This window comes from Camarhynchus parvulus, chromosome 3, assembly GCF_901933205.1.
Source record: "Camarhynchus parvulus chromosome 3, STF_HiC, whole genome shotgun sequence".
NCBI classification, from domain to species: Eukaryota; Metazoa; Chordata; class Aves; order Passeriformes; family Thraupidae; genus Camarhynchus; species Camarhynchus parvulus.
Genome location: NC_044573.1, coordinates 68,025,202 through 68,050,586, shown reverse-complemented (window position 1 = coordinate 68,050,586; position 25,385 = coordinate 68,025,202). Strand labels below are relative to the sequence as shown.

At 42.8% G+C, this 25,385-nt stretch overlaps 2 protein-coding genes across 3 annotated transcripts in view; one reads left to right on the top strand and one right to left on the bottom strand.

Moving 5' to 3' along the window:
- ARMC2 (armadillo repeat containing 2) overlaps positions 1 to 19,250 on the top strand; it is a 68,645-nt gene extending 49,395 nt beyond the window's left edge. Inside the window, exons 13-19 of the mRNA XM_030946617.1 lie at positions 81 to 396; positions 1,767 to 1,889; positions 3,664 to 3,777; positions 5,130 to 5,262; positions 7,264 to 7,421; positions 11,483 to 11,656; positions 19,119 to 19,250. Coding sequence (XP_030802477.1) covers positions 81 to 396; positions 1,767 to 1,889; positions 3,664 to 3,777; positions 5,130 to 5,262; positions 7,264 to 7,421; positions 11,483 to 11,616 — 978 coding nt within the window. The 3' untranslated portion in view covers positions 11,617 to 11,656; positions 19,119 to 19,250. The remainder of the gene's footprint in view (positions 1 to 80; positions 397 to 1,766; positions 1,890 to 3,663; positions 3,778 to 5,129; positions 5,263 to 7,263; positions 7,422 to 11,482; positions 11,657 to 19,118) is intronic.
- SESN1 (sestrin 1) overlaps positions 14,736 to 25,385 on the bottom strand; it is a 78,601-nt gene continuing 67,951 nt past the window's right edge. For both annotated transcript variants that reach the window (XM_030946618.1, XM_030946619.1), the window contains exons 2-10: positions 24,136 to 24,201; positions 23,055 to 23,255; positions 21,983 to 22,165; positions 20,582 to 20,824; positions 19,184 to 19,331; positions 18,248 to 18,360; positions 17,822 to 18,012; positions 17,446 to 17,590; positions 14,736 to 15,853 (exon numbers count right to left, since the gene is read on the bottom strand). In XM_030946618.1, coding sequence (XP_030802478.1) covers positions 15,767 to 15,853; positions 17,446 to 17,590; positions 17,822 to 18,012; positions 18,248 to 18,360; positions 19,184 to 19,331; positions 20,582 to 20,824; positions 21,983 to 22,165; positions 23,055 to 23,255; positions 24,136 to 24,201 — 1,377 coding nt within the window. In that variant the 3' untranslated portion in view covers positions 14,736 to 15,766. The remainder of the gene's footprint in view (positions 15,854 to 17,445; positions 17,591 to 17,821; positions 18,013 to 18,247; positions 18,361 to 19,183; positions 19,332 to 20,581; positions 20,825 to 21,982; positions 22,166 to 23,054; positions 23,256 to 24,135; positions 24,202 to 25,385) is intronic.

Sequence of the window (25,385 nt, the reverse complement as noted above, 5' to 3'; positions counted from 1 at the left end):
AAGTATTATCTTCTTTTTAAGCAACTGCCACCTTCTGATGTTTTCCATGTAACATGGTTTGTTTATTTATTTTGTTACAGGATTTGGTTATCCGTATCATCTTCATTCTTGGGAATTTAACAGCAAGGAATGACCAGTCCCGGGAGCAATTTTTTAAAGAAAAAGAAAGTGTTAACACCTTGACATCATTATTCCAAACCTACTATGAACTTGATTTGAATGCACTGACATGGCACCATGATAGAAAAGGAAAAAACCAACCAAAGTATCCTTCAGAAGCAGAAGATGTTCTGATAAAACTGATCAGAGTGTTGGCCAACCTCTCCATTCACCCTAGAGTAGGCGCAGCTCTGGCAGCTGCCCATCCCCTTGTAGGACTACTTGTTACAGTGCTAGGTAATAACATTTATGTTGTGTTTGTTAGCTTTGTTCAGCCTGTAAGGAGAGTTTAAGACTTTCCATTGCAAAAAAGCCCCAGAGTCAATTGCCTGATATTCATAAACTGTTTTGTGTAGGAGGTCTGCTTGAGACAGTGGAAGCTTTGGTAGTGACTTTTCAGTATCTGGGGAAAGATGTTGTAGAAGTCTTTAATTCAGACTTGCAGATAGGATCATTAAAGATAAGAAAACAAATTTTATTTTTAAACACATCTCACTGAGAGTTAATACATAAGGAAAGTTTGTTCTTATCAGATGCTATATAGATGTGTTTGGTGGTGGTTTGTTTTTTTTTAAAGGTTTGCATTTTTTGTGACTGTTTTGGGTTAAGTATTGTTTCTGTTCTCTGCATCCATAACTTTCAGCCTCTTCAAAGAATTTTCTCTTACTTTATTCCTTCATTTTCAGTCTTCCAACCTTTTACCTCTTTCAGATGGAAGAGTGTCTCCCTCCAAATGGAGGATTAGGACTGCAGTTCCTTTACCACTTACTGATCCCCTTGTAAATCTAATTACAGACTAGGGCTGGTCTGTTTGGCCCATAACAGAGTTTAACTGTGACAAGATACATGTTAAACAGCTCAGTGTATTTTACTGTGTAATGAGAACATTAAATATTATGTTAAAGTAATCAACCTGATTATACACTGTCTTACCAGTCATGAGGTATGAGACAAGTCAGACTCACAACTTGGCTCTGTCTCATGGGTTGAAACTGTCTTAATGATTTTGTAAGTGCTTTTGACCTTCAGAGCTTCTCTCTGCTACCCTCTCCTCTTTTTGAGCACTCTATGAGTCAGTTTACTACAAAATGTTCTGTCTCCCTATGAACTTACCTCTCTTTTATTTCCTTCACTCTTGGCTTCTGAGGCCAGAGACCTCAGACAAATAAGTCTTTCAGACTTTTACACGTTCTGTCAGGAACTCTGTGAGAAAAATCTTTCAAATATTGTTGAAGGGGTTTTTAACCATTTTTTCTCCATGTCTATCACACAGCCCTGTTTCTGCATGTGGGCTCTCCTCAGTGCCATCTTAAAACAGCAAAGAGGATTTGTAAAATGTCTTAACTAACTAAATTTTAAACTATGTTGCCTGAGTCACAATCATTTCTCTAAATTTATAATGGGAAAGAATGGTTTTGTATTGCCATTTTTGGATCAGGTGTTCCTGTTAGCTTCTGCCATGTTACTGAACAACAGAAGGTTTGACTGTAGCAGTGGCCATATAAACTACTACTCACTCTGCTTCTGGGATCTAATGCACTGCAAAATTAGACACATGTGTGTGTTTATCTACATATGCATATGTTTTGGGGTTTTTTTACTCTTAGAATACAAGTCAGTCGATGCCTGTGAAGAGTTGGTCATCAATGCTGCAACAACAATCAATAATTTATCCTACTACCAAGTGGAGAATTCTGCAGTTCAAGAGAAGCAGCTACACATTGCTGAAAGTAAGGACTTTTAGATGAGTACTTTTGGTACGGCTTTTAGAAAGCAGAAATATTTTGACACAACAGAAAGACACATAACATTTTGTGGTATTGTATTGCAGGAGTATAAAGTTCATATGGCTAAATTTTTTCAATAATGATTTCTCATTTTTCTTGAAAACACTGTGACTTATATGAAAATAGTTGGGTTGTTCACAAAACCCCTTCTTTTCCTCCACAAAGGAATTTGCTGTATTGTTTTCTGTTCAGCAATTTTTGCCAGATTTGTTCAAAATCCATATACCTGAGCCAAAATAATCATGTTGCTTTTTCCTTCTAATCACAGTATGGCAAGAGGGTTTTTTCTTGTTACTTTCTATACGTGTCAAATCAGATTTCTGTCTGTTTCTGGCTTGTAAATCCATGGGCAATATTGTATTGATTGTCTCCCCTCTGACATGGTGGACAACAATCAGTTATGTGTAGCAACTGCACTGACTTCAGGGACTGTTGTGTTAATGTTGTACAAAAGGTAGAGAGGTTGTGTCTTGCACATCTCTCTCTCTCAATAGACCAGACATTGGGGAGAGACAGAACCTGAACTTCACGCAACAGGTAGAATGAGGAATAGGAAAAAATATCCTGGCTGTCAGCCCAGGGCCTGGACTGGTAGACATCATATTCTCTGTAGGTGGCATCTCTGCTGTTCTGTCACGACTCATTTTATCACCTGTAAGCCAGCTGCCCCTTGTTGCTGGTTGGAAACAAATTACTTCTGTCCTGTTTGTTGGCACGTGGAGCCGGTCCCATCACCTTCCTGAACTGAGGAAAGAGGAAACCTTTTGATGCAAGACCAGCAGGCTTTCTGCTCCTACAGGCATTTTGAGAATGCTTCCTGTTTGATATGAGTGGTGGACAAAATCTCTTCAGATGTCTTTTTAAGACAAGTTCAAGGTGTGTTCAGTATTGCAACATCTAGAGGCAGGAGTAATGAGGACAAAGCCAACCTCCCTTCTATATTTTTTTCTTTCTTCTGTCATATGAAGGGCTAAGGGTTGAGTTATTTGAGTCTTCTGTGTGATGGACTGATTTTAGTGTTTTGCTTTGTACTCACAGAAGACTGATAAATGTAACCTCTGTAACATCATTCTCTGCCATGCACTGAAATCTTTCATGATAGTAGCTCTTCTAGGAAGTGCTGAAGGTCTCACTCCTACTGCTGAAGCACACACTGATCATATGTGAAACTGCTAAGCAGAAAAGCAGCAAGGAAGTGAATGCATCAGATTGGGACAATATTAAGTAGCTGTTCAGAGAAAATGGTGTTTGCTTGTTATAGCAGCACTGAGAGAAAACAGAGCTAATGTCAGAAAATAATTTCATCCCACTATAAGACCATCTGTTCAGGATCTAAATCAATTCTCTTATATATTACATTATTATATTATATTCATTTTTTTAATTATGTCTTCCTGGATTTTCACATGAGCCCACTCAAAACTGCATAGCAAAACTGGCTCCCCTTATTACAACTGTGCTTAGACTGTCTCCATAACTCCTCGTTTGTTCCTTTGCATTTAGTCCCATATTGGAGCTCTTTGTTTTATCTTTGAAGCCGTACACAATTTTGTTCTTGTTCTACCATCAGCTCACCCCCTTTGCTGCCACCAGACAGACAGACAGCTGCTCCCATTTTTTACATTTATTGCTGTTGCTGTTTGCATTCTGATCTTCATTGATAAAAAAGAGCCATGTATTTGTGATTTAGCATTTTTATTTCTCTGCAAACCAACAGTGCTTTTAAAGCTGTTAATGAGTGACAATATGGATGCAGTTGTGGAGGCTGTCAGAGTCTTTGGCAATCTTTCCCAGCATCATGAGATCCGTGACTTCATCATGCAGAAAAAGAGTGAGTTACTTTTGCATTTGTAGGAGTTCTATTTTTGAATGTCCATGGTTCTAAAAAGAAAAAGTTGCTAATAAGCTGTCTCACTTAAAGGGTAGAATCAATCTTCCCTGATGTTTTGCAAATTAGGCAAACATTGGAATCCAATAATAGTCATTATAAATACCATTTTATTTTAGTTTCATTGAAATGGAAATATTGGAGTAGGAAAGTATGCTATGGTTCTTTCACAAAGGTAAATATTACAAAAACTCTGTTTTCCCTTGAGTTTCAAATTTGAAATTTCCCTTTACTCAAATAGCTTTTCAGATCCTGCAGGTTAGTAGTGATATGATATAAAATTAAAATCCAATTAAAATCTCATTTATGTTCATAACCTCAGATTTTTAATTCCCACATTTGACAGCTTGTTAGCACTTTGTAACATGTGGCTGGGATTTGACTGCCTCAGCAAAATCCTCCTGTTTGCCTCGGGGTGAAGTAGGATACAAGTCTTCTCAAGTCCTTTTGCTTTGTGTATCTGAAGAGCTTTGGGGAAAATGGCAACTCCTTGCTATCCACAGAAGGTGTGTCATCACCTTAGACACCAGTTCATTGTAATTTTTTTTTCTCTGCCTTTTGATGCTGAAAGTGAGATGATCATGTCACAATATGCAGCTCTTTATTCCAAGGGTGGCACATCACCATATATGAAGGGAGAAGTGACCCTTAGTAGCTGGTTCCTGGTGAGCAGTCTCAGTCAAAGGACTAAATTTTCCATCTGGGAGAGCCCAGAGTGGTGTTGGTGTGCCAAGCTCAGGAATTGCAGAGAGGCTTCCTCTCAGAGAGGCCAGCCCAGCTCCCACTCCCCCAGCTGGGGCTGGCTGCACCGCTCCACAGTCAGTGCCAGCAGCTGCTCTGGGATGCTGCTCCCACTGGAGCCCCAGGCTGGACTTGGTGCAGTCTGGGACAGCCCTGCGCTCACAGGGAAAGAACTTCCCCCTCTGAGTGCCAGATGCCAAATCCTTGCAGTTTCTGCAAGTTTCTGCTGACTCTGGGATGGAAAGAGGGAGTGATACTTTCAAGAAATAAGCTTCAATTCAGTTTGATCAACTTAGCCTCTTCCGATGGGATTTCCACATTTCTTTGGTGTATTTTTATTACTAGAATTTCTGGTTTGTTGTTTTGAAGGAACTGGTGTTCAGCATGATATTGCTCTGTCATGTGCCTCCTCTGAAAATGTCACAGTAATACGCTACCAGGTGATTTTTTGGATAGGGTATCCTGCATTTGACCGCTTTCAAATAAGTGTGTTGTAATGGCACTTGTATAGTAAATCCATCTTCCTGGTAATATTGTTTCCTTTTACAATCCAGTATACAAGTTTGTGATTGCTTTGCTCGATTCCAAGGACCGAGAGGTCTGTTTTCCTGCCTGTGGAGTTCTGCTCAATCTCACAGTAGATGAGAACAAACGAGCTTTTCTCATGGAAGAAGGAGGAATTGGAAAGTAAGTTCCTGATTGTGCTTGTGAAAAGGTAATTTTGAGTAGTTTGGCCAAAAAGTTTTAATTGGATATTTTTAGTGGGGCCAGTCGCTTGTAATAAAGATGCCGGCTTAGTAGATACTTAGCATCTAAAGTTCTTTGAGAACCGGCCTTTCATAAGAGCCAAACCCCACAGAAAAGTCTCCCAAAGACCCTCTGTGATGTACACAGCAGAGGGTACCATAGAAGAAAGCAACTGAAGCCTGTCTTTGCGGCAGCTGCTTGAGCTTGGCTTAACTGGGTCCTAGGTGGGCTGCAGTGAACAGCAGGGTCAGCTTGTGTCTGGGGCGCGTGTGAAGATACTTCAGGAAATTATAAACCACATGGTCCCTTGCGATTTTTGTAACCACTTGGTTCTGTAGGGAAAACTACCTGGTGTAACCATGCTCTGCAGGGAACAGCTGCCGAGTCTCCTCTCTCTGGGATTTCCAAGTTAAGGGCGCTGTAACATTGTAAGGGATATTAGACCTTGGAAAAGCACCGTGGATGCAACACTTGTGGCTTTGATGTTCAGATAATAGCGGATCCAGCTTAATTGGAGCGACATGAAAGATCATGTTCCTGTGCTTGTAAAGCAGCTGGTACAGCCCACAGTTATGAAACAATATGCCTCACTCTGAAATGCTTTCCTGTTCATACATCATATAATTACTTTTTATACACTGTAAACAATGCATAGTCTTCTCGTCCTTCCTTCCCATGTTCTAGTTAACTTCCAATATAAAGCTGGAAAAGGAGAATAAAAAGAAGTTGCTGGCGAATTGAATAATAAATGTGAGAAATTTCTATAATATAGAATATTCTGTAGCCTATAGAGCCTTATAAATTCAGAATTTTCTATACTGTATCAGAAAATTTGTGAGGGAGGGAACAAAAACCAGTAACAGCATGGAATGAATGTAGAGAATTTGGAAGTGATTGTTAAGGAGATCATCCTGACAGTGCCAAACCAGCTCTATGGTTTTTTGGAACTGAGGTTATTGCACCAATATATAGTGGCCCAAAGAAGAAAAGGGAATTAGTCTTTTCAGAGAGTTACATTAAAAAGAAATTAGGGCACATTCTTTTGGCTTTTCATTAGATGACTCCTGTTGTTCCACAATGACTGCCTTCAGAGAGGAGGAAAAAAGCAAACCTCTTTTCAGGTGCTCTTCAATGACTGATATTTCCAGCCATACCTGAATATAGTAGTTATCCTTTACTATTCAGCAGTTTATAAATCTCTCTGTGAGGTGGAGAAGTGAGGGAAGGAGGGGTTCCTAAGGCTGAAGAAGAGAACAGTAGTGAAAGATTACTGTCACCTAAGGACCACCTTAGTAAAACAGGCATTTCTGAGAGGAGTCCCTTGGGAGTCCAGGCTGAGGAAATGCAAGAATGGGTGAGATTGGCAAAATTGTGAGACTTCACTGAACATGAAAGGTAATTCTTTGATCATGGAAGTAGCAGATTTCTTTGGATTTGTTTTTTTGGTGAGATGATCTGGTGTGTAGTAAGATGGATATTCTGACTGATGCTTTTTCTGCATTCCCACCACCTTTTCCAGATGAATCATTGGTGCCTGATAAAGTTTGGCTTGGTTTGCAATCTCTGCTTTAGTGGTAGTCACAGATTTGGGACAGCCACATACTGTAATAAAATTTGATGGAATTTTAGTGTCTTTGAAATGGTTACATTTGCAAAGTATGTGAGTTAAATTGGTCATTTAGGTTAGAAAGTTACAGAGGATGGACAGCTGCAGGCAGGCACACAGATGTGTAGACAAAAGACATGTCCACATCCTTGGGGAACTACGCTTAATAAAAAGGGGGAAGTTACTGAGGAAGAAAGTAGCATCTGAAGTTCATTAATGTAGAATTTTCCTGCAAACTTCCATGGAGCTTGCTTACATTCCTAGACTGCCAGATTTTGAAGAGCTCAGGAGTAAATTGCATAGAACAAACCACTGCTTTTGTTTGGTACCAACAGGTTGATTGACTGCTTACAAGACTTTGGGCCAGCAGACTGGCAGCTCTCGTGTTTGATCTGCAAAACCCTGTGGAACTACAGCGAGAACATGGCAAGCACGGCCTCCTGCTTCGGAGGGAACACCAACGCCCTGCTGATGCTGCTCACAGCACTTCTGGGTAAGACTCCTGGCCTTGGGCTCTTTTCCTCAATAAAAGACACAGAAGGAGCAAAATCAAAGCAGGATTAGTTTGGGTGGGAAGTCTGTCCTGCAGCTTTCAGTGGCTGGCCAGTGTGGGCTGTGTGCCAGCACACACTGGGCCCCCTGGGGATCATGGCATTTCTGGGGTGCAGTGGGCTGACTTTGCTGCCTGGCCACCTTTCCTGTCTCTCCATGGTCTCCTCATGGGCAAGGACAACATCCTGAAAATTTCTCATCTGCTCCCTAAAGCCAGGAGGGGTGTGCTCATTGCTTCACAAGGCTGAAAGGTTAATGTAAGGACCTTGATTTGCTTACCAAGTGGGATCTTTTCATCCAGGCATTTGCTTTTGCTTCAAATTTTACATAGTTCAGTGGCTGTGTAATAGTCCTGTAGTTGGTATATGTAATTTTCCTTCTTTAGTTTTCGAGCACTGCTTTGATTATGATTTTATTTTGGGTAGGTCACTTGCAATTATCTTTAAAAAAATCTTTAAAATATAAATCAAATTGAAGGAAACTAACTATGTTTGATATGGTTTTAATTGGAAATTGATTAAAGATGTATACTTACTGTCAGACCCAGACAGAACATGAGATCTCACAGTCTCTTTCATTGTAGACAATCAGAAAAGTGGGTGGATTTGTGAGGATTTTTTTCCAGTTACGGCAGAATTACTGATATTCACTGCTGTAATAGTTCCTTGTATTACATTCCTTGCTATGATGGACTTTATCTTAATATGTGCAGTAATTCCATCTATTTATCTGAAAATAGCAGTGTTTCAAGGTTATTGCTGCACTTTTCAACATTCTGCAAGAGATTTGCAAACTTTATAGCCACAATCATGCTTGAATTTTCTGGCACACATAGAGAGGTATATATCTTTGTTTTAGAAAGTACATGCTTATGTTTTCCTCAGCATTTAACACTCCTTATTGAAGCAATTGATTTGACTGCAGAGCCCAGGCTGGATAGCAATTGTAACTCTCATTGAATAGTACAACTTTCTTCAACTGGAAGTTTGTGTACAATTGCGATTGCAGTTACAGTTGTGATTGCAATGCAGCTGTAATGGTAATTAATTAGGAACAGGTTAGAACTAAATCAGAAGGCCAGTCATTCTTCACACTGTAGTAAGAAGAGAAGCTGTAGAGAAAGCACATCTTATTCATTGGATCTGGTTCCTCTGTGTACAGAGAGCCAACAAATCTTAGTAATAGCAGCTGGTCGATATTGTCCTGCATCTTCCTCCTCCCATTGTGTCCAGTAACAGCCTTGAACCATCATTGCTCTGATTCTATCATTCAGGAAGCAGGAGGCGACTGCTGACAGCCAGTGAACTGTACTTGAGCGTCAGCACACCCTCAGGAAGCGGAAAAAGTGGAGCATGGCACAGCAGACACCTCACTTCACCTGCTGTGCTTGGCCTCCTCCCCTTTATTTTTCCCTCCCTCATCTGGCACAGGATGACAAAAGATACAAGGAAGCAAAAGGGAGTGGAATGGCCTGGAAAGATGTTGTGCCCAAGAGAAAGGCTGGATGAAGGGCACTATTTGTTTTTCTTTTTCCCTTCCTGATCCCAGCAGCCTGGGATGCAGTAGCCCTGCTTTCCAATGGCACTTGTCATTCACCTTTCAGCTGCTTGACTTTCATGTCCCTCTGCTGGCTCAGAGCTTCTGGAGGCTGCTGTTCCCAGGCCCCTGGCAGCAGCTTTGCCTTGGCCCAGGCCCTCACGGGCAGCGGTGGAGATGAGCTTCTGTCTTGGAAACATTCTTCTGTTTGGTCATTCGCTGAAAAGAAAGTTTCTCCTTCTCTCTCCAGACTTTTTCTAGTGCTGACTTTTACCTCCACTATCAATTCCAGGAGGTTATTTTGGAATCTCAGTCCATGTGAACTCTGACATGACATGACAGAGCTTCCAGGGCTGCCAGCCCCTGTCTTGCTGGTGTTTCAAGGATGGGCAGCTCTTGCAGCCTGCAGGAGTCTGCACTCCAGGCTCCAGTTTCCCCCACAGTATGCAGGCCCACTGTGTTTGTCTTGTTCCTGGGCTTGCAGCCAGCACATATGCTCTTTGGCTAGGACCCAATATTGCTGGTTTTTGAGGAGAGTCGTGGGAAAATTAAATTATCTGAGGATGCACAGCTTGCATGCGGAACACTGATCCTCACTGATCCACAGCATTACTCACGTTCTGCTTTGGGAAATTTACTGTTTCAGTCCAACACTTCAGCTTTGAACTACTTCTGACCCTTGTTCTTGTAGGCTGGAATTCTCGACCTCAGTGATTCCATAAATATTCAGTCAACTTCTGGGGAGCACAGCTGTCTAATAAAAGGGAGAAATGCCTCTCACTCTGTGTTTGAACAGAGTTAATTTGGGTAGAAAAAAGCAGGAGTAGGCAAAGCAATTCTCCTTGAAAACAAATCCCATAATCCCTTATTTTCCACTTCAGGGTCTCTGGCTTCTCTGCTGCTGAGATTGATTTTAGCTATGTTGGGTTACTGTGCCATTGACAGGACAAGAGCTAATGGGCACAGGTTGCAGTAAGACAAAATTCCAATTAAGCATTAGGAAAAGGGATTTCCATCGTGGTGGGAGTTAAGCACTGGAACAGGCTGCTGCCCTAGAAGGTGTTCAGTACTCAGCACAGACTAGAGCAAACTGATACATGGTGACTCTACTCCAGAGGTTTTTTCCAACCTAAATAATCCTGTGACATCATCAAATATAGATTTGATGTCAGAGGCTGGATTTTATCTCTGATTACAAGCTTTCTTCCTGCAGAGATATCACATCCTTCTTGAAAGAATGGATGTTCTTTTCCCCTTTATTTTATTACAGAAAGACTCTAAATGTCATCTCCTTATGTAGAACCCCTTTTGGAATCTTTCTCACCATCAGCCTCTGTTTAATTTTGGTAGTTGAAGTGTAGTGACACAGGAGCCAAGTACTGTTTGCAGTTACTGCTAACTTTGTGTGAGCTGGAAGTGACACACAGGAATTTCTTTTCCTCCTTCATACCTGTCTCAACTCAGGCCATCTGATCTGTACAGGCACCTTGGCATGCTTTTGGACGGGAGTAACTGCTGTTGGAGCATCTCTTTTCGACATAAAGTTTGATTCAAAATGTGGGTAACTGAAGTTTCTCTTCAGCCCCAAGTTGCCTTTACCTGCTGTGACTGTGCAATTAGCTCCCTTACAGAGTTATTTATTTAACACATTGTGAATTTGATGGTTTTTCATAGTGTAGGCCAAGGGTTAAGTATTGCCCATTTGGAGCAGGATTCTACCTCCATTTTAGGTTTGTTTATGGCCTAAGGCCTGTCAAATACCCTTCTGTTAAACTGTGTGAAAACATGCAGCGTTATCAGTTGTGTTTGTGCATTCCTGATTCAGGAGAATGCTTCTGGCTGCAGACTGATTTGTATTTTCTCTAAGAGTTTGTCTCTTTGCCACATCCAGTACTAAGCAAAATGGAGGGGGAAAAATGACTGATGACTTCCTTTCATTCCTAACATTGTCTTTAGTAAAAGACTGTCCTGTTGTTTTATTTTTGAAATTTGTGAGGAAGGGAGGGCATCAGTAAATCCAGTAACCAATGTGGTTCAAGTTCCTTCAGTGTGAGAGAAGATAGAGTTTGAAAGAGTCTCCAGATTAACAGAGCAATTTGGGACAGGAAAAACATAGTTGTAGTTAGATGAATGGATTGCTTACCTCAGCAGCAATATTAAACCCTGGGTCCTTTCCAGACTGACAGTCACAGTAAATGATCAGTCTCAGAGACAGTTTTGGTCTCAGAGACACCTGTGAGGTGTGAGAATAAAAGAACTTGCAGTACCATTTTCACTGTTCTACTAGCCTTACCATCCTTTATTTTCAATTAAATCTAAGACCCTCAGACAGTGATGTTTAACTTATCTCAAGTGGAGTTGTTTTTAAGCCATCAGCATACACAGCTGGTAAGCTGTATGTGCCACAAAATACGTAGTTGAGTATATTTTTATTTGGAACTGATGATAGTATTTCCTTGATTACAGATGAAGAGGTAGAGTTGGAGTGCAGCCTTGACAAAGATATAAAGGACTGCCAAAGAGTATATTGGGAAAGAGAGTTCAAACCCGTGGCAGAAAAACTTCTTGACAGAATTCAAAGCCATCACTCTTCCAGCTGAGTCTATCACTCCATTTAATCAGTCGGGGTGTTTTTATCAGGTAAACTGTATATTTCTAATATACCTGTACATTGCCAGTGGTAAACATGTTGGAGAGCATGACTATTCTAAAAAAAGTCAGAAAAGCCTGGCATTTATGTACTGGATGCTATCTTCTGAAGAGCTTGTATGAAATCTTTGCATGTGTAATTACTTTTTACAATATACCTGAGCTGATGAAGCAGCTGTTCAGTGTGACTTGTCTAATAATTGCATTGTTTCTTCACTGGAAAAATATCTGCTGAACTTCCAATTTTTAAAAGGTAAGTTATGAGTGAGTACTTGAACCTCTGTGGTACCAAAAATGCTGTGCAAACGAATGTTACGTGACAGGAGCCACATCTCACCTACAGACTTTGACGTGCTTTTACCTTAAGGAGCTTCTTTGTGACAGAGGAACCTGGTGCTGTTGGGGCATTGTCCTGTGTCCCTTCATGAGCTTCACTCTTCAGATCGAACGCTGTTGGTGGTCAGGGAAAGTCACCCTCTTTTCCTTCTGACATTGGGGGCTAGGGTCTGGGGTATCCCAGCTAACCCAGCTGCTGCCTTAATGCTGGTGGGATGTAGGCCCAGCTGTGCTGGTCTTTCTTGAGTTGGGACTTCCCATCTTTAGGCAAAACACCCATATCCCTGATGTCAGAGAAGATTTTGCCTTCTTTCAGTTGGTCCCACACTCCCAGGAGCCGCCTATGTGCCTCTGCTTCTCAGACTTCTTAGCCAGCTGTCTCCCCTGAACCTGTGTCTCCATCTGTGGGGCCATAACAGCCTCTTTCTCCCCCTGACTGCTGCTGCCTTGTTTACTGCTCAGTTTCATCCTTCCAGCGTGTAAAAGTCCCTGCTTGTAGCCCATGGATTAGCGCAGCAGGCGCATCGCCGGCCTCGAGCGTTCACAGCCCAGTTGGCCACAGGGAGCTGCACAGCCCTGACCCATTTCTCTCTTTGCTGACCTCAGATTACTGGGAACGAACAGCCAGGCAGGGGCTGCCAGGCTGTACTGCCCAGACCTCTGCTTCCAGGGGAGGAGAGAGAGGCTGGGAAGTAGCACCATGCTAGAAGTGCAGCGAGACTTCTTTCCTAGTTTAGATCCCTGCTTTTATGGGCCAGGGAAAGGGAAATTTCATGGTCCAGGTTTTGGGAATGGTGAGGAGGAAACTTCAGTGAAAGTGAAAAAATTTGCTCCATTCTTTGTGTCTCAGCAGCTCAGGTGTTACTTGTTCCCAGCAAGGCTCAGCCCTGCTTTGGGAGCTTGTGTGGTGGCGGCCTCTGTCACAGAGGCTGATCCACAGGGGAGAAGCACTCGGCATTCAGTGTGGTTTGGCTCCAACAACAGCTCTGCTCAGCTCAAAAATATCTCAATTATCATCCCTTCTTTTGCCATTTTAATTTTAGCTGAAGTTGAAGGGAAGATAAATGGTTTCAATGTCCCATTTGTTTCTGGGAGAAAAGAATGGATTTGCTTTGAGAGAGTATTAAAGAAAGGAGGATGGGTAAGTAGTCCCTGTGGGGAAGAAGCTGGAGGCATTTGTTCCTGGCATTTGTGTCACAGCAAGGCAGGCAAACATCCGGCTGTGCAGGCCAGGGTGGGGGCACTGGAAAAGGCCCCTGTGGCTAAGCCCTGTTAGGAGGACTAATCAGAATTGACAAGGGCTGAATCTCTGTCAGAAGGCAGCTGATACTGATGGCTGGCTCAAGTCAAGGTGGTGCTTGGGCAATTAAGATTTGTTCAAATACAACACTAATTATGTCAGTTACTACTAATCAAACTGTAACCAAGAGCTTGAAGCACTGTGTCTGCAGCTGAGCAGACCTGGGGATCCTGTGGCAGCCACCATGTGTGAGCTCTGGCCTTTGTACAGGAAGAGGCATGTTCAGAGGAGCTGGATTGAGAAGAGGGTGGTACAGGACTCTTGAGCACCCCTCCAGTCGAGCTATACCAGCCTCTGTCTTTCTCTGAAGAAAAACCTGTGAGTAGTAAGAAGCAGCCCCAGAATGCTGGATTACAGGTGTGTTCTTATGGCATTGTTTACCATTTGGGTATCTCTGCCACAGAGCTCAGTGCAGCAGCTCTCTGGTGTCCAGGAGCCCATTCCTGTTCTCCCCTGGGGAGAGCTGCCAGCACCACAGCTGAGAGGCTGCTGCACTTCACAGCCATGGACTGGGGCTCTGCTGGAGCTGCCCGGGAGTACTGGGTAGAGAGTTGGGATTGCCTGCAGGTTGTGGCTTCTGCTCTGATCGCAGCTGTGACCAGATGAAGCCGCTCACACACAGACCCACTGCAGTCTTTGCTGCTTGAAAAGTGAGAGGGGACTTGGATGTGGCTGGAGAGCATAGGATGGAAACGGCCAGTTTAGGTTTCTTGGAGAAATTCATGTCTACCTTTGACCTCAGAAAGCACCTGGAGACTCAAGCGCTGCAGGAACTGTTCACAGACTGGAAAGGCACAGCTCAGCTGTACAATGCCCTTAAGACAGGAAAGTTTTGCTCTGTTTTTGGAACATTAAAAATCCTGTATTTTCAGTTAAGAGGAAGCACCAGATGCTTCCTGTTAGTCACAATTTTTGACAGTTTATTAATCTTTCTCCTCTAGATCTTTTTAGATATTTTAGCTTCTTGGACTGTAAACTTAAAACTGTTCTCAGAAGGTTCTGTAGAAAAAGAAACCAATCTGAGCTGAGATCCAGGCCAGAGGACAGAAATTAACCTGCTTTATGGACTTGGGAAAATCCATTTCACAGAATCACAGAAAATCATAGAATCAGCTGAGTTGGAAAGGACCCATCAGCATAACCAAGTCCCACTCCTGGCCCTGCACCAGACACCCCAGGAATCCCACCTTGTGCCTGAGAGCCTTGTCCAAATGGGTGAAAATATCAGCAGTACAGAAGAGGTGTTCCCACTACAGTTAGTGAAGCTCTAGCTCTGTTTTTAAACTTTTCCTCCCACCGTTTTAGACTCAGTTTAAAAAATTCATGGCTCATGATTTTAACTGTTGGCTCAGTTACTGTTTCAAACATTTTAATTGGTCTTACGACCAGTAAGAACAGAAGCTTAATGTTAAACCACACAGAAACACCAAGAGAAAAAGTTGTTACCTTTATTTCAAAAATACCAGTAATACTGACAAATTTAAAAAGCAATTCACACTCATACAAAAGTATTCATGTGTTCTCCAAAACCACTGTATATTAAACGTCAGCATTTTAATCACGTTTTGATTTACTAAAAATAGATGTTTTTTAGCCTAGTTATTTAAGCAACTGCAAAAATCATTAAGACCAGCGTTGGGCATGTAATACAGTAGGACTGTTTGGCAGTCTAGAACAACATTCCCACACCTTTTCCTAGCTCCTTTTTGGTTCATCCATGAAAAGGAGGACAAGAAGCTACTTGACACTTTGTGTAGGTAGATCTCTAAGAAGCTTTGAGGACTCCAGTCCCCTTCTTTCCATAGGAAGACCATTGCACTTTGGAGCTCATGAAATAATGCTGAACAAACATCCTGTTTTTAAGGCTAAACTAGTTGAGAAAATTGACTGCTATCTTTCAAATTATCAGTGTGGACAGAAGAGGTTTAGTTCTGATTAAACAGGGAATCTAAATAACAAGGCTTTTTTGAAACCACACACAATAAAGGCTCAGACAATAGCAGTGCTCACTTTCACTTCTAGCTCAACTGGAACAGCCTAGGTCTGTTCACTCCACCTGCACAAATAGCAGCATCAAGATTTTCTAGAATTATTCTCGTAGGGAAAGCAAATGCCATCAAGTCCCAGTTCTTTTCACACTCCGACTCCCGCAGTATTTGCCTTAACACAAGATCTATGTATCTATGGTTTGCTATATTGCCACAAGTTCAGAGAATGTCCCGGGCTGTCTAAAGCCAAAATACCATGAGCAGGCAGCACTTCTGCACAACCCTGTCTGTCAACTGCCAAGCGTTCACTGCCCAGCGGCAGCAATGATATTCCAAACATGGAAATAGCTGAAACTAAAGGAGTTATGGCACAATGGGCATCTTAACTTATAGCTACTGTTGGTCCTGAGGCTTTGTATCTTCCTCTGCCATACTGCAGCTGCAGAACATTCCAACGTCGACAGGCAGCCAGAGACATCAGGTCATATAGCGAGTAATAGCTCTCAGAGCATAAAGTAGTTCGGCTTGCATCCGAGCTTCTACCAGAAGCAAATTTACATGGACCTTCAGAGAGAGAAGAAGTTCTGCTTTAGCACCGAGCTCACCGCCACGTGCTGCAGCCACAGGAAGCCTGGGGGCTGTGGGCACTGTGCTGTGCAGCAGCAGCAGCAGGGGAGCACTGCCTGTGTCACAGCCAGACCTCGCTGTGGAGCTCACTGAGGGGGCAGAGGAACCAATGCCACACCCTGTGCCACTGTGGCACAGAGTGGCACTGGCCCACAGGCACACTTACATAGGGCCAGGGCCATAGAAAGAGGAAATCATCCTTTAGCAGACCAGCTGGTTTAGCTGGAAAAAACAGACAAGCTTTCAAGCACACAAGCCCTTCTCTGGCAGCACAATATGCACAGCTTGTTCAGTTTTAGTGAGGCTAATGATTAAAGGCAGAATGGCAGTGAGTACCTGTGGAGCAGAGGGGGGTGATAGCAAAGGCAGAGGTGATAAGGACATTTGTCCCTGGGGACTGAGAGAGAAACACACAGGCAGCTTCCACCTGAACAACACAGAGTGGTTGGCCAAGGTGAAGCGCCAGAAAAACTCTCAAGTGCCATAAACCCTCTATCTCTTCTGACACACAGGTGTTCAGTAGCTACTGGAGCTAAGAATTTTAGTCCCCACATCATCTCCTCAATGCCTTTACTGCATTTCTTTGAGGATGAAATCAGAAACTTGTGGGGGGAAGGGTGTGAAAGTATTTTTTCACTGACAGCAGGTTGATGTGAGTTTGCTCTGGCATGTAAGGGCTGTGTGTGGTTTCATTTGCATGATCTCTGTGAGGATGTATGGTTATTGCATTCAATGACACACATATGTGAATGAGCCTTGACTTTGATGGCTACGGAGATGCAAAGTTTTGGGCTTTAAAGAAGGATTTGTGTGCTTGGAAAGCTCATCTATCACAGTTAGTCTAACCAAAACACAGGCAGTGTTTTACTTGAACAATCTTAAATCATTGTAGTTACAGGACCCTGCTTTAAGGGTTTATCAAGAACTTGAGCCTTTAATGATATGAGCATTAATGATTTTGCATCTTTATGTTTCAGCATTGACTTTAAGTGAGGCCAAGAAATACCTTTCCAAAGAAAAACTGAAGGACATAAACTTAATGGATTCAATATCTGGGAGTTAACAGCAGGAAATGTGACTGGGAGGTGTAATTCAGGCTATAACCCAGCAGCAGAGCTTTTAGGCTTTGATAAAAAAACTGTTTTGGGGCTATCCATGCTAGAAGGACCAGGGGACTGGAAAGACCCTGGGCCAGCCAGAGAGCTGTTCCAGGTCTGCTGCCAAGGGATGGATGGATTGTGCACCACTTTCCTGCCTCTGGGATACAGGCAGTACTGACTGCAGTTGAGCTGAAGCTGTACCACTGTCATGTCTAACCCCCTGTACTGCTCAGAGCTTGCCCAGTGCACATCAGCTGTTAGCCAGCACACAGGCAGGAGGAAAGGGGAGATTATTTCAGCCTGGGAACACAACACTTCCCAATGACTTGACTGTGAGCAGAACCCCAGGAACACCAGCTAAAGCTTAAGCTGTGGCTGTCAGGGAGACACTGATCTGGGGCTGTCCCTCAGCACACACACCAACTGTACCTTCTCAGAGTGTTCAAACTGTCTCCAGAAGCTATCATACATTCTTTTTGTGGTCTTTTCAGGAGTGCAAACCACAGTCTTGATATAAACTTTAAAGCTGCGGTCCAACAACTGATTAATTTCACCATAGTCATAATCATCATATCTGTTTGGAATTGAAAGAAAAACACTTTCATTTTCAAGCAGCAGTTATTTCACTTGCATTGTTTCTAAGTTCCTATGGCAAAACAAATTATTGGATAAGTGTAGCACTAGTGGCCCTCCCCCATAAACAAAAATCAGTTTAAAAATACATGCATGTTTGCTCAATAAATAGTTCTGATTCAACCCGAGAAAGAAAAGCCAATGTGTTTAGAACAAAACGAGTAAAACTGACCTTATTCCAAACATACAATGAATATAGTTCCAAATAGCTCGTCTTAGCATTGAGGTATCCACATCTTTGTGCATGGCCATTGTGTTGTAAGTCAGATTATAAGCAATATGGAACTTCTCATCAAGTAGTTGTCCCACATCTGGATAAAGACGATTAACCAAGGAATAGCCATGGTCTTCCCAGGAATAATCCTTAGAATAAATAAAAATGCAGAATGAAGCATTTCAGAAATAAACTTGTGAAGAGCCAGCGCTTTAGTATAGTTAAAGATCCCAGGGCAGATAATCCACTGGGGGTGGGGGTTGTTCATTTGCTGGCTTAATTTAAGCCCCACCCACAGGGCAGTGTAAACACAGCCATTTCCAGGTTTGGAGTCTGGCACAGGTTGTTCCCTGAGCCCCCTGATGGCAGCCCCCAGCCTCTTACCTGAACACGAAAGGTGGGCACGTGCATTCCGTGTCGGGAGAAGTCTTTGTAACCATAGCTGGTGTCCTCAAAGTGCCGAGACACATCTCTTGTTGCTGCAGATTCTTCATCTTCTGTTAATGTCAAACAGAATTACACACAATTTGGAAAGAACAAATTGGAAGTGTATGAGCAGAACTCCTGCAGAAGAATGGGTCTCTGTGCTTTTTAATCAAACACATTTTCACTGATTACCCATTTTAAGATTCTCTGGTACAGTTCTGTGACTGCAGCTATGGTGTTCAGAAGCAACCCTATGAAAAACACTCAGGTTTTTTCTTACAAACATTTTTCTCCCCTCTGTTGTATTGCAGTCTTCACCCTATCCCCTGAATCTAGGGGATGTTTTCCCCCTAACTCAAAAGTCTGTAAAAATGTCAGGGGAAAAACCTGGTTTGAAACAGAGAGCTTATTAAAAGAGAGACTTCTGAGACTCCCATGCCAAGTGTGTCTTAGAGGAAATGGTATTGAAGAGCCCATTACAACCCTAAGCTTGTAACAGATTAAGTATTGTCTCTCAGTCGTCTGAAAAGTAATGTTTCATACACTTAAATAGCAAAGCATGTCAAGTGTCTTTTTTTTAGAGCATCTTACAAGATGCTTAAATTTCCTGTGAAACTTCTAAACTCTCAAGAGATATTCCATTTCTTCTGGAGATTTCTATTAAACACAATTTTGGTCAGAGCGTTATGGTGTTTCTGCAAGCAGACACACATCCTGGCACTACTTTGAAGTGTTCCTGGAAGAAAATAAGGCGTCCCTAATCCTGATTCCTTCAAAGAAATTGTAATGTTTATGTGACATCTAATAGCACTTCTTTCCCCTTTTGCAGGAGTATTTCTTCAAATAATTTGGAAAAGTCTTAATAAATACATATACAGACTACATCTGCACCACCTGAAGAGCACACAAACATGCTTTCTCTCTTCTCTCTTTCAAAACGTGTGGCCATCTCTTCTTGGCTGGCTTCCTCTTCGTCTCTGCACTCCTGCAGCTGCTTCATCTTCTCCATAAGAGCTTCAACTTCACAGACAGACTCTGTGGACTAAAAAGAAGAGAAAGGCATTTCATTTTCAAGCAACAGGAACTGGCAATGATGGCAGTAATTGCCAAGCCAGAAAGTTTAAACACAACTGAAGTCCTTTACATCTTTAAATAAAGATTTTTCAAGGAACACAGTTTTTGAAAGAAACCTGTACTGACACAATGGTTTACATTTAGTCATCATCTTTTCTCAATTAGACCCCTGGTATTTTTAGCATGATTTAAAATCACAGCATTTTGGAACTAGTTGTTCTCACGCTAAAATTAGTTTCTCTTAATCTAAATGTTCAGCAACTGAAAAACAAGGAGCTGTAACAGAAATTTTGATAGAGGAAGTAACCACAATTTACCACCCAACTGTATTTTTCTCCTCCTCTGCTCACAGAAAAGAAACATTGAAGGAAGAAGGAAGGGTGAGTATAAATGCAGATTTAACGAAGCCTCAAAAGAAAGCCAGTGCAAGATAATCTTCTTTCACAACAGTTGTTTTAACACCTCAAAAATTCAGTAATTGATCTTGTAAACATTCATCAGCACCAAAGTAGAGTAAAATTATCTTTAATTTATACAGTTCTGCCCCTTTCCTCCCTGCCTTTTGCAGTTTGGTCCTTCAGAGAGCCAGCAAGCTCCATCAAACAAATTTAAATGCCACCCACACCACTGCAGTAAGATATCACAGGCAAGGATCTTGCAGTGAGAACACCCTCGTGGCTGTTCTTAAACCAACACTTGGTTCGCATCATTCTTTTCACCAAGGGAAAACAAGTCCAGATCAGCATAACTGCTACAGGCAGGAGAGAGTGTTTTAAAGAGTCACAAAGTTGTGAATGATCTGTTTAAAATGATCCCTTGTGTGATGCATGACAAACACCTCAAGGCAAAAAAGTCAGAGCCCGGACTCAAAGGAAGAGCCAACTTTCCACTGCACAGATGAAAAAAACATTCCTGGCCACTGCTGCTCAGGACACGTGTCATGAACTAGCTGAGGCTGGGACTCAGTTCACCTTTATGAATGACAGGCAGAAAAAAATGACAACAGAGATTGTGTCTGATTCTCCCTTTGGTAGCTTTCCCCAGCTTCCCAGTATCATTTCAGCTCCTCCTAAATGCATTTTTTCAATACCCACATCTGGATTAGGCTCATCAATCTCACTCTCAAAAGAATTAAAAAAGACAGGCACCCTCCACATAAAAATTGTACAAAGAAATTACTACTGTTGGAAAAGATTGTTTGTTCAGACAGACACTTACTGGAATGCTTCCAGCTGGGCTGGCATGGATTTCCTCCACCCCGTGGTAGCCATTTGTTATATCACAGATGCAATAGTTACTGACAGAGGGGGGCCTGAAGGTGTGACCCCCTTCACAGTCGATCTCTGGGCTGATCCCACAGCCAAACGTGAAGGAAGCAAGGGAGTGGTAGTGTGTAAAGAGAACGACTGCATGGATCAGCTCTGCCAGGGACCAGCTGTTCTCTTCTGTCTTCAGAAGTTGCTTTAAAAATAATGCAAGACAAAAGTATTAAAGTCATTCATTTGACCCCACCTTAATGCAGTTTATCAACACGTCTTTGTCAGGTAAAATTACTTTTCTGACATCCAAACATGTTTCCTAACTCTCTGCTGCCATTAGTGTGCACAGTGACCTGCCAGACACAGACCTGCATGCTTACACCACAAAAGACTCAGCTTCTGTCCCCTCTCTGTCCCTGGGCAATTGAATAAGTTGGGGTTTCTTTCTTTTGCACCATGTGGTTTCTATCGAGGCCATACTGACTTGCATTGAAATTTCACACCTCTGATGAAGATGCAACCACAACTGTTGCATGTTTGTTCAAATGGTCTTTACAGCATCAGAAAACCCAGGCAACTCCTTGCAGATCAGCTGTGTAAAAACCTGGCACAGGCTCCCTCCATCTTGTCCCTGTGGGTGGAATCCTCTAGATTTGACAAGAAGCTTCAAACCCCAACTTCCCCTTCAGACAGGAAAGTGTGGGAGGTTTGGGGCCTTCTAGCAGAGTGCGCACCCTCCCCGTCCTGCCCCAGCTGGACTTGCCACCACCTCTCACCAGGCCAGGCAGCACAGAGGAAGTCCCAGCACCCACGTGCTCCTTGCTAAGGGCACAGAAGAGAGCAGAAGGGATGGAAGAAGCAGCCCTTTGGTGGTTTGTTGGTGCTGCAGTCCTGGCTGTCCTGTACCACCACCACTCCCCTGGGCAGCTCTGCCAGCCTGCTCTCTCCATCCCACCTGAAAACAGCAGCAGCAAGCCAGACATAATGTGGTGGCTGGTGTTCTGTCTAACCTCTGGCAGCAACTCAGAAGCACCCAGGAGTTCTGGCTACTGAAAGCACACAGGTTGAGGAGGGAGGTGCACACCTGAGCACACTCATTGCACCAAAAGAATTCCAACATGACAGAGAAATTTCAGGGTGTTGTAAATGAAATTTGTTACTCATTTAAGAAGAGTTATGATCCTGTTAATTTTACACAACAGGGCACAAGTGATAGTAGATCATGCAGTGATGTAGCACTGAAATCAAAGTCATTACCACAGAACATCTTTCACCCTGTCTGGCTCTGAATCCAAGAATCTGGGATTGCTTTAAAAAAGCTTTAAAAGGGGACATTCACATTACTCCATGAAAGACCTACCTCGATATGTTCCTTGGTGATAAGCCAGGGTCGGTGAGCCAACATTTTGTTCAGTTCTCCTAAATTTTGCAGTTTTTGAGGTGCATTTTCTAGACCATTCAACCATTTAGGGTCTCCACCAACATGAAGGAAGTCATTCACGTGGAGGTTAACAAGGTAAGAGCACTGATGTCGTGCTGCAGCCTAGAAAGAAAAACAGTGTGATACAGAAAACAATTACAGAAAGTTAGTACTTAGTGACAAATACTATAAAGCATCATTTCCTCAAAACATCCAAGAATAAGACTTGCACTGATCAAAGACTCAAGTAAAAAAAAATTCTGAGATTAACACATCAGCTTGTTTTGATTATTGTTCTCTCAACATAAATATCCCTTGTTCACACACACTGTCGTTATGGTGGCTACAGGTGCAACATGCCTATACCCAGGGAGAAACACAGGCATGGATTTATTACATGTCCTGAAGCAAGTAATCCATACTGCATCCTACTCCCCAGGGAGAAGAAGCTGTCTCGAGCTGCATCTTTACCAGCAACAATCAAAAGCAGGTTTCAGATTGCATATGGCAAGACAGACTACAGGCAGCTTCTCAGCAAAGAAAGGCCCAGTATCATTTACTCCAACAATTTCTATATCAAATTAAGACACAGCCCAAAACTTTCACTCAACTTCAGCAAGCAAAGCTCATTGAACTGGCAGATAAAAATTAGTAATCAACCACTTTTGGCAGAAAACTTACTGAAAATTTACATATTCAGAAATGCACGACTGGACCAACTATTGAGTTAGGAGAAGTGTATGTGACAGGACACAGATACAAAAACAAGATTTCTTGAGAAACAGTTTCTGAGATACTAAGGAAGCCAATAACAAACAATTATCTCATTTCTATGGCACGCTTTTCCCCCTTTTCTCGCAGTCCTACCAAATCTATGAACATAAAGTGCCGATCTTCTGAAACCATCTGTAAAGCAGACACCAACAAACCTACTCTGCTTTTCCCTTTCCAGCTAGAAACTGCAAAACACAGCAGCAGCTGCTCTGGGGCAGGGCTGGGGCTGGGTGCGTACCATGATGCCGATGTAGTGCCGGTAGTGGAGCGGGAGCGGGCCATCCATCTGCAGCAGATAGTGCTGAGTTTTGAGAAAGCTTTCCAGATACTGTGGGTGGAAAACCATCACCAAGGTGACGTTGTCCAGCCGGCCCAGCGTGGCAAAAGACTCTGCAAACAGTGTGTGCATCGTGGCGTCCTCCTTTCCCACCTGAATTGTCTGATCAGAGAGAAGGAGCAGTGAGCAATAGTGTCCAAGTTCCACCAATAAAATAGCAAATAAATACATTACCACAGCACCCAGAGGCCCCAAGTGAAATGAATTATACTATAAATCTATTAATGGCATTAAATCAGTGCACATAAGGCACAATAAATCCCTGTAATACCTCTCATTTAGGAGATCACAAGTGGTTATAACAGCAAAAGGAGATTTTTGGCTTTAGTCTCTCTCTAATACAACACTGACTTTTCATTTTTAACTGTCTCACCTTCACTTTCTTGAATACCCCCGGTTGATCTTAGTTAATTATAACTAAAAGCTAATTGAATCATCACTTTTACTATGGGAAAAAGAGGGAAAGAAGCAAAAAGCTGGCTAAGAGAGAAAAAATCAGGAAATTGAAAAAGACTAAAATTCCTAGAAAACCACAGGCATATTACTAACTTTTCCTCTACTCCAAATTCTCTTACCAGACAATCAGGAGATAAGCAGCAGAAATGCTCATCCAAAGCACTCTGAACCTTCTCAGATTCTTCAGAGTGGTAGAGGCAGCTCAAGAAAAAGCAATCCCAGAGCAGAGGGGCAGATACCTTGTGGACCAGTAGGAAATTACATCCGGATGTTCACAAGGAAACAGTATTGGGTTTCTCTCATACTAGATAGCAGCATGGGAGGGGTCATAACTATTCCAAAGCTCCCCAAGGCTCTCACTGTTCTGTACACTAGAACGGTGGCCAAAGTCTCAGGACTGAATGTGATCACTCCTGAAAATGTTTTGCAGATCAGCAGCTGTCCTGAAACCACTGTGGGCTACTACTATAAAATGATGTTCCTTAAAAGCATAAAGTTCACTATGTACTTGAAAACACTACCACACCTCCTTCTCAGGGATGAATCTGCTTGGTCCGTGTCCCAGTGGTCTAGGAATTCTTATTCCAAGTTCCTAGAAAAGAAAATTACACCACCTCAGCATTTAGTTATAAACAGCTTTTCAGCTCTGGTTGCAAGAAAGGAAAGAGTTCTCCATTCAGAGCTGGGCTTATTTGGGTACTTGTGGTACTCTTGCACGGGCACTTTTACTAGTACTGTTTGTACAAATGCAAATCATTTTTTTATACAAGTGCTTTATAATTAGCTGTGTTTGTTTACAGCACACTGCCCCACTCCAGCAACAAAAAGTTCAGCAACAAAGGCCTTGTCAACCAAAGAAAACACACACAAATTTATATGCATGCACACACACACACATACAAACACACTACAGGCTGGTTCACAGAAAATTCTGCATAAAGCATATTTTGGCAGGGTGTCCAGGACAAGGAGTTCCGAACATGCTGGCTGCTGTGTGGTTATGCCACTGATACAAAACGAGGCTGCTGTGTGTGTGTACATCCGCAGCTCGCCAGCACACAACACCCTGTGCATCTGTCAGGAAATGAAACAGCTGTAACCCTAATCAGATTTCTTCTTCCCAACCCCAAAGAGCACTTAAACTGCTGAAAGTACCTGATGTACATTTGCATCTGCTTTCTTTTCAAGATAGGATAAAAAGCTATTCACATTTGCAGGGAAGGAGGGAGGGAGGGGAATTTGCCCCATCAGAACAGCAGCAACCACATCCTTGCACCTACTTGTGTGGATGTGTTGCCTTGCAAGGAAGGTGGAATGAGGCTGGATAACCCTGGCAGTTAACTACTTGTCCTCTCCTTCAGCCAGATGCAGCTTTCTGACAGGCCTATGGCACCCTGGGCCTTTCCTGCAGCCAAGGAGCAAACACATAGAAGACTTGGGTGCATTTGTGTCCTGCCCATTAACACCAGTCCCTTTGGAAGGGAGGGAGCCATGTGTTCCAGGGCAGTCTCTGTAGCAAAGAGCAGCCCCCTGAGAAGGCACAGCAGGTTCCAGGTACCAGAGCAGGACATGGCCTCTCCTCACACTTCCACACATGCTCCCCATGCCATCGCTGCAGAGGCTCCGCTGCCGTGTGTGTGGCAGTCTCTGCAAACCAGCTCTCCTGAGGGGATTACTCCCCACTGAGCAGCTTGGCTTCCCAAGGAAAGATGGGAGCCCTGCCAGCTGATGGCATAGCACTCTTACAGATGGAGGGAGACCTGGGATTAAAGCTGA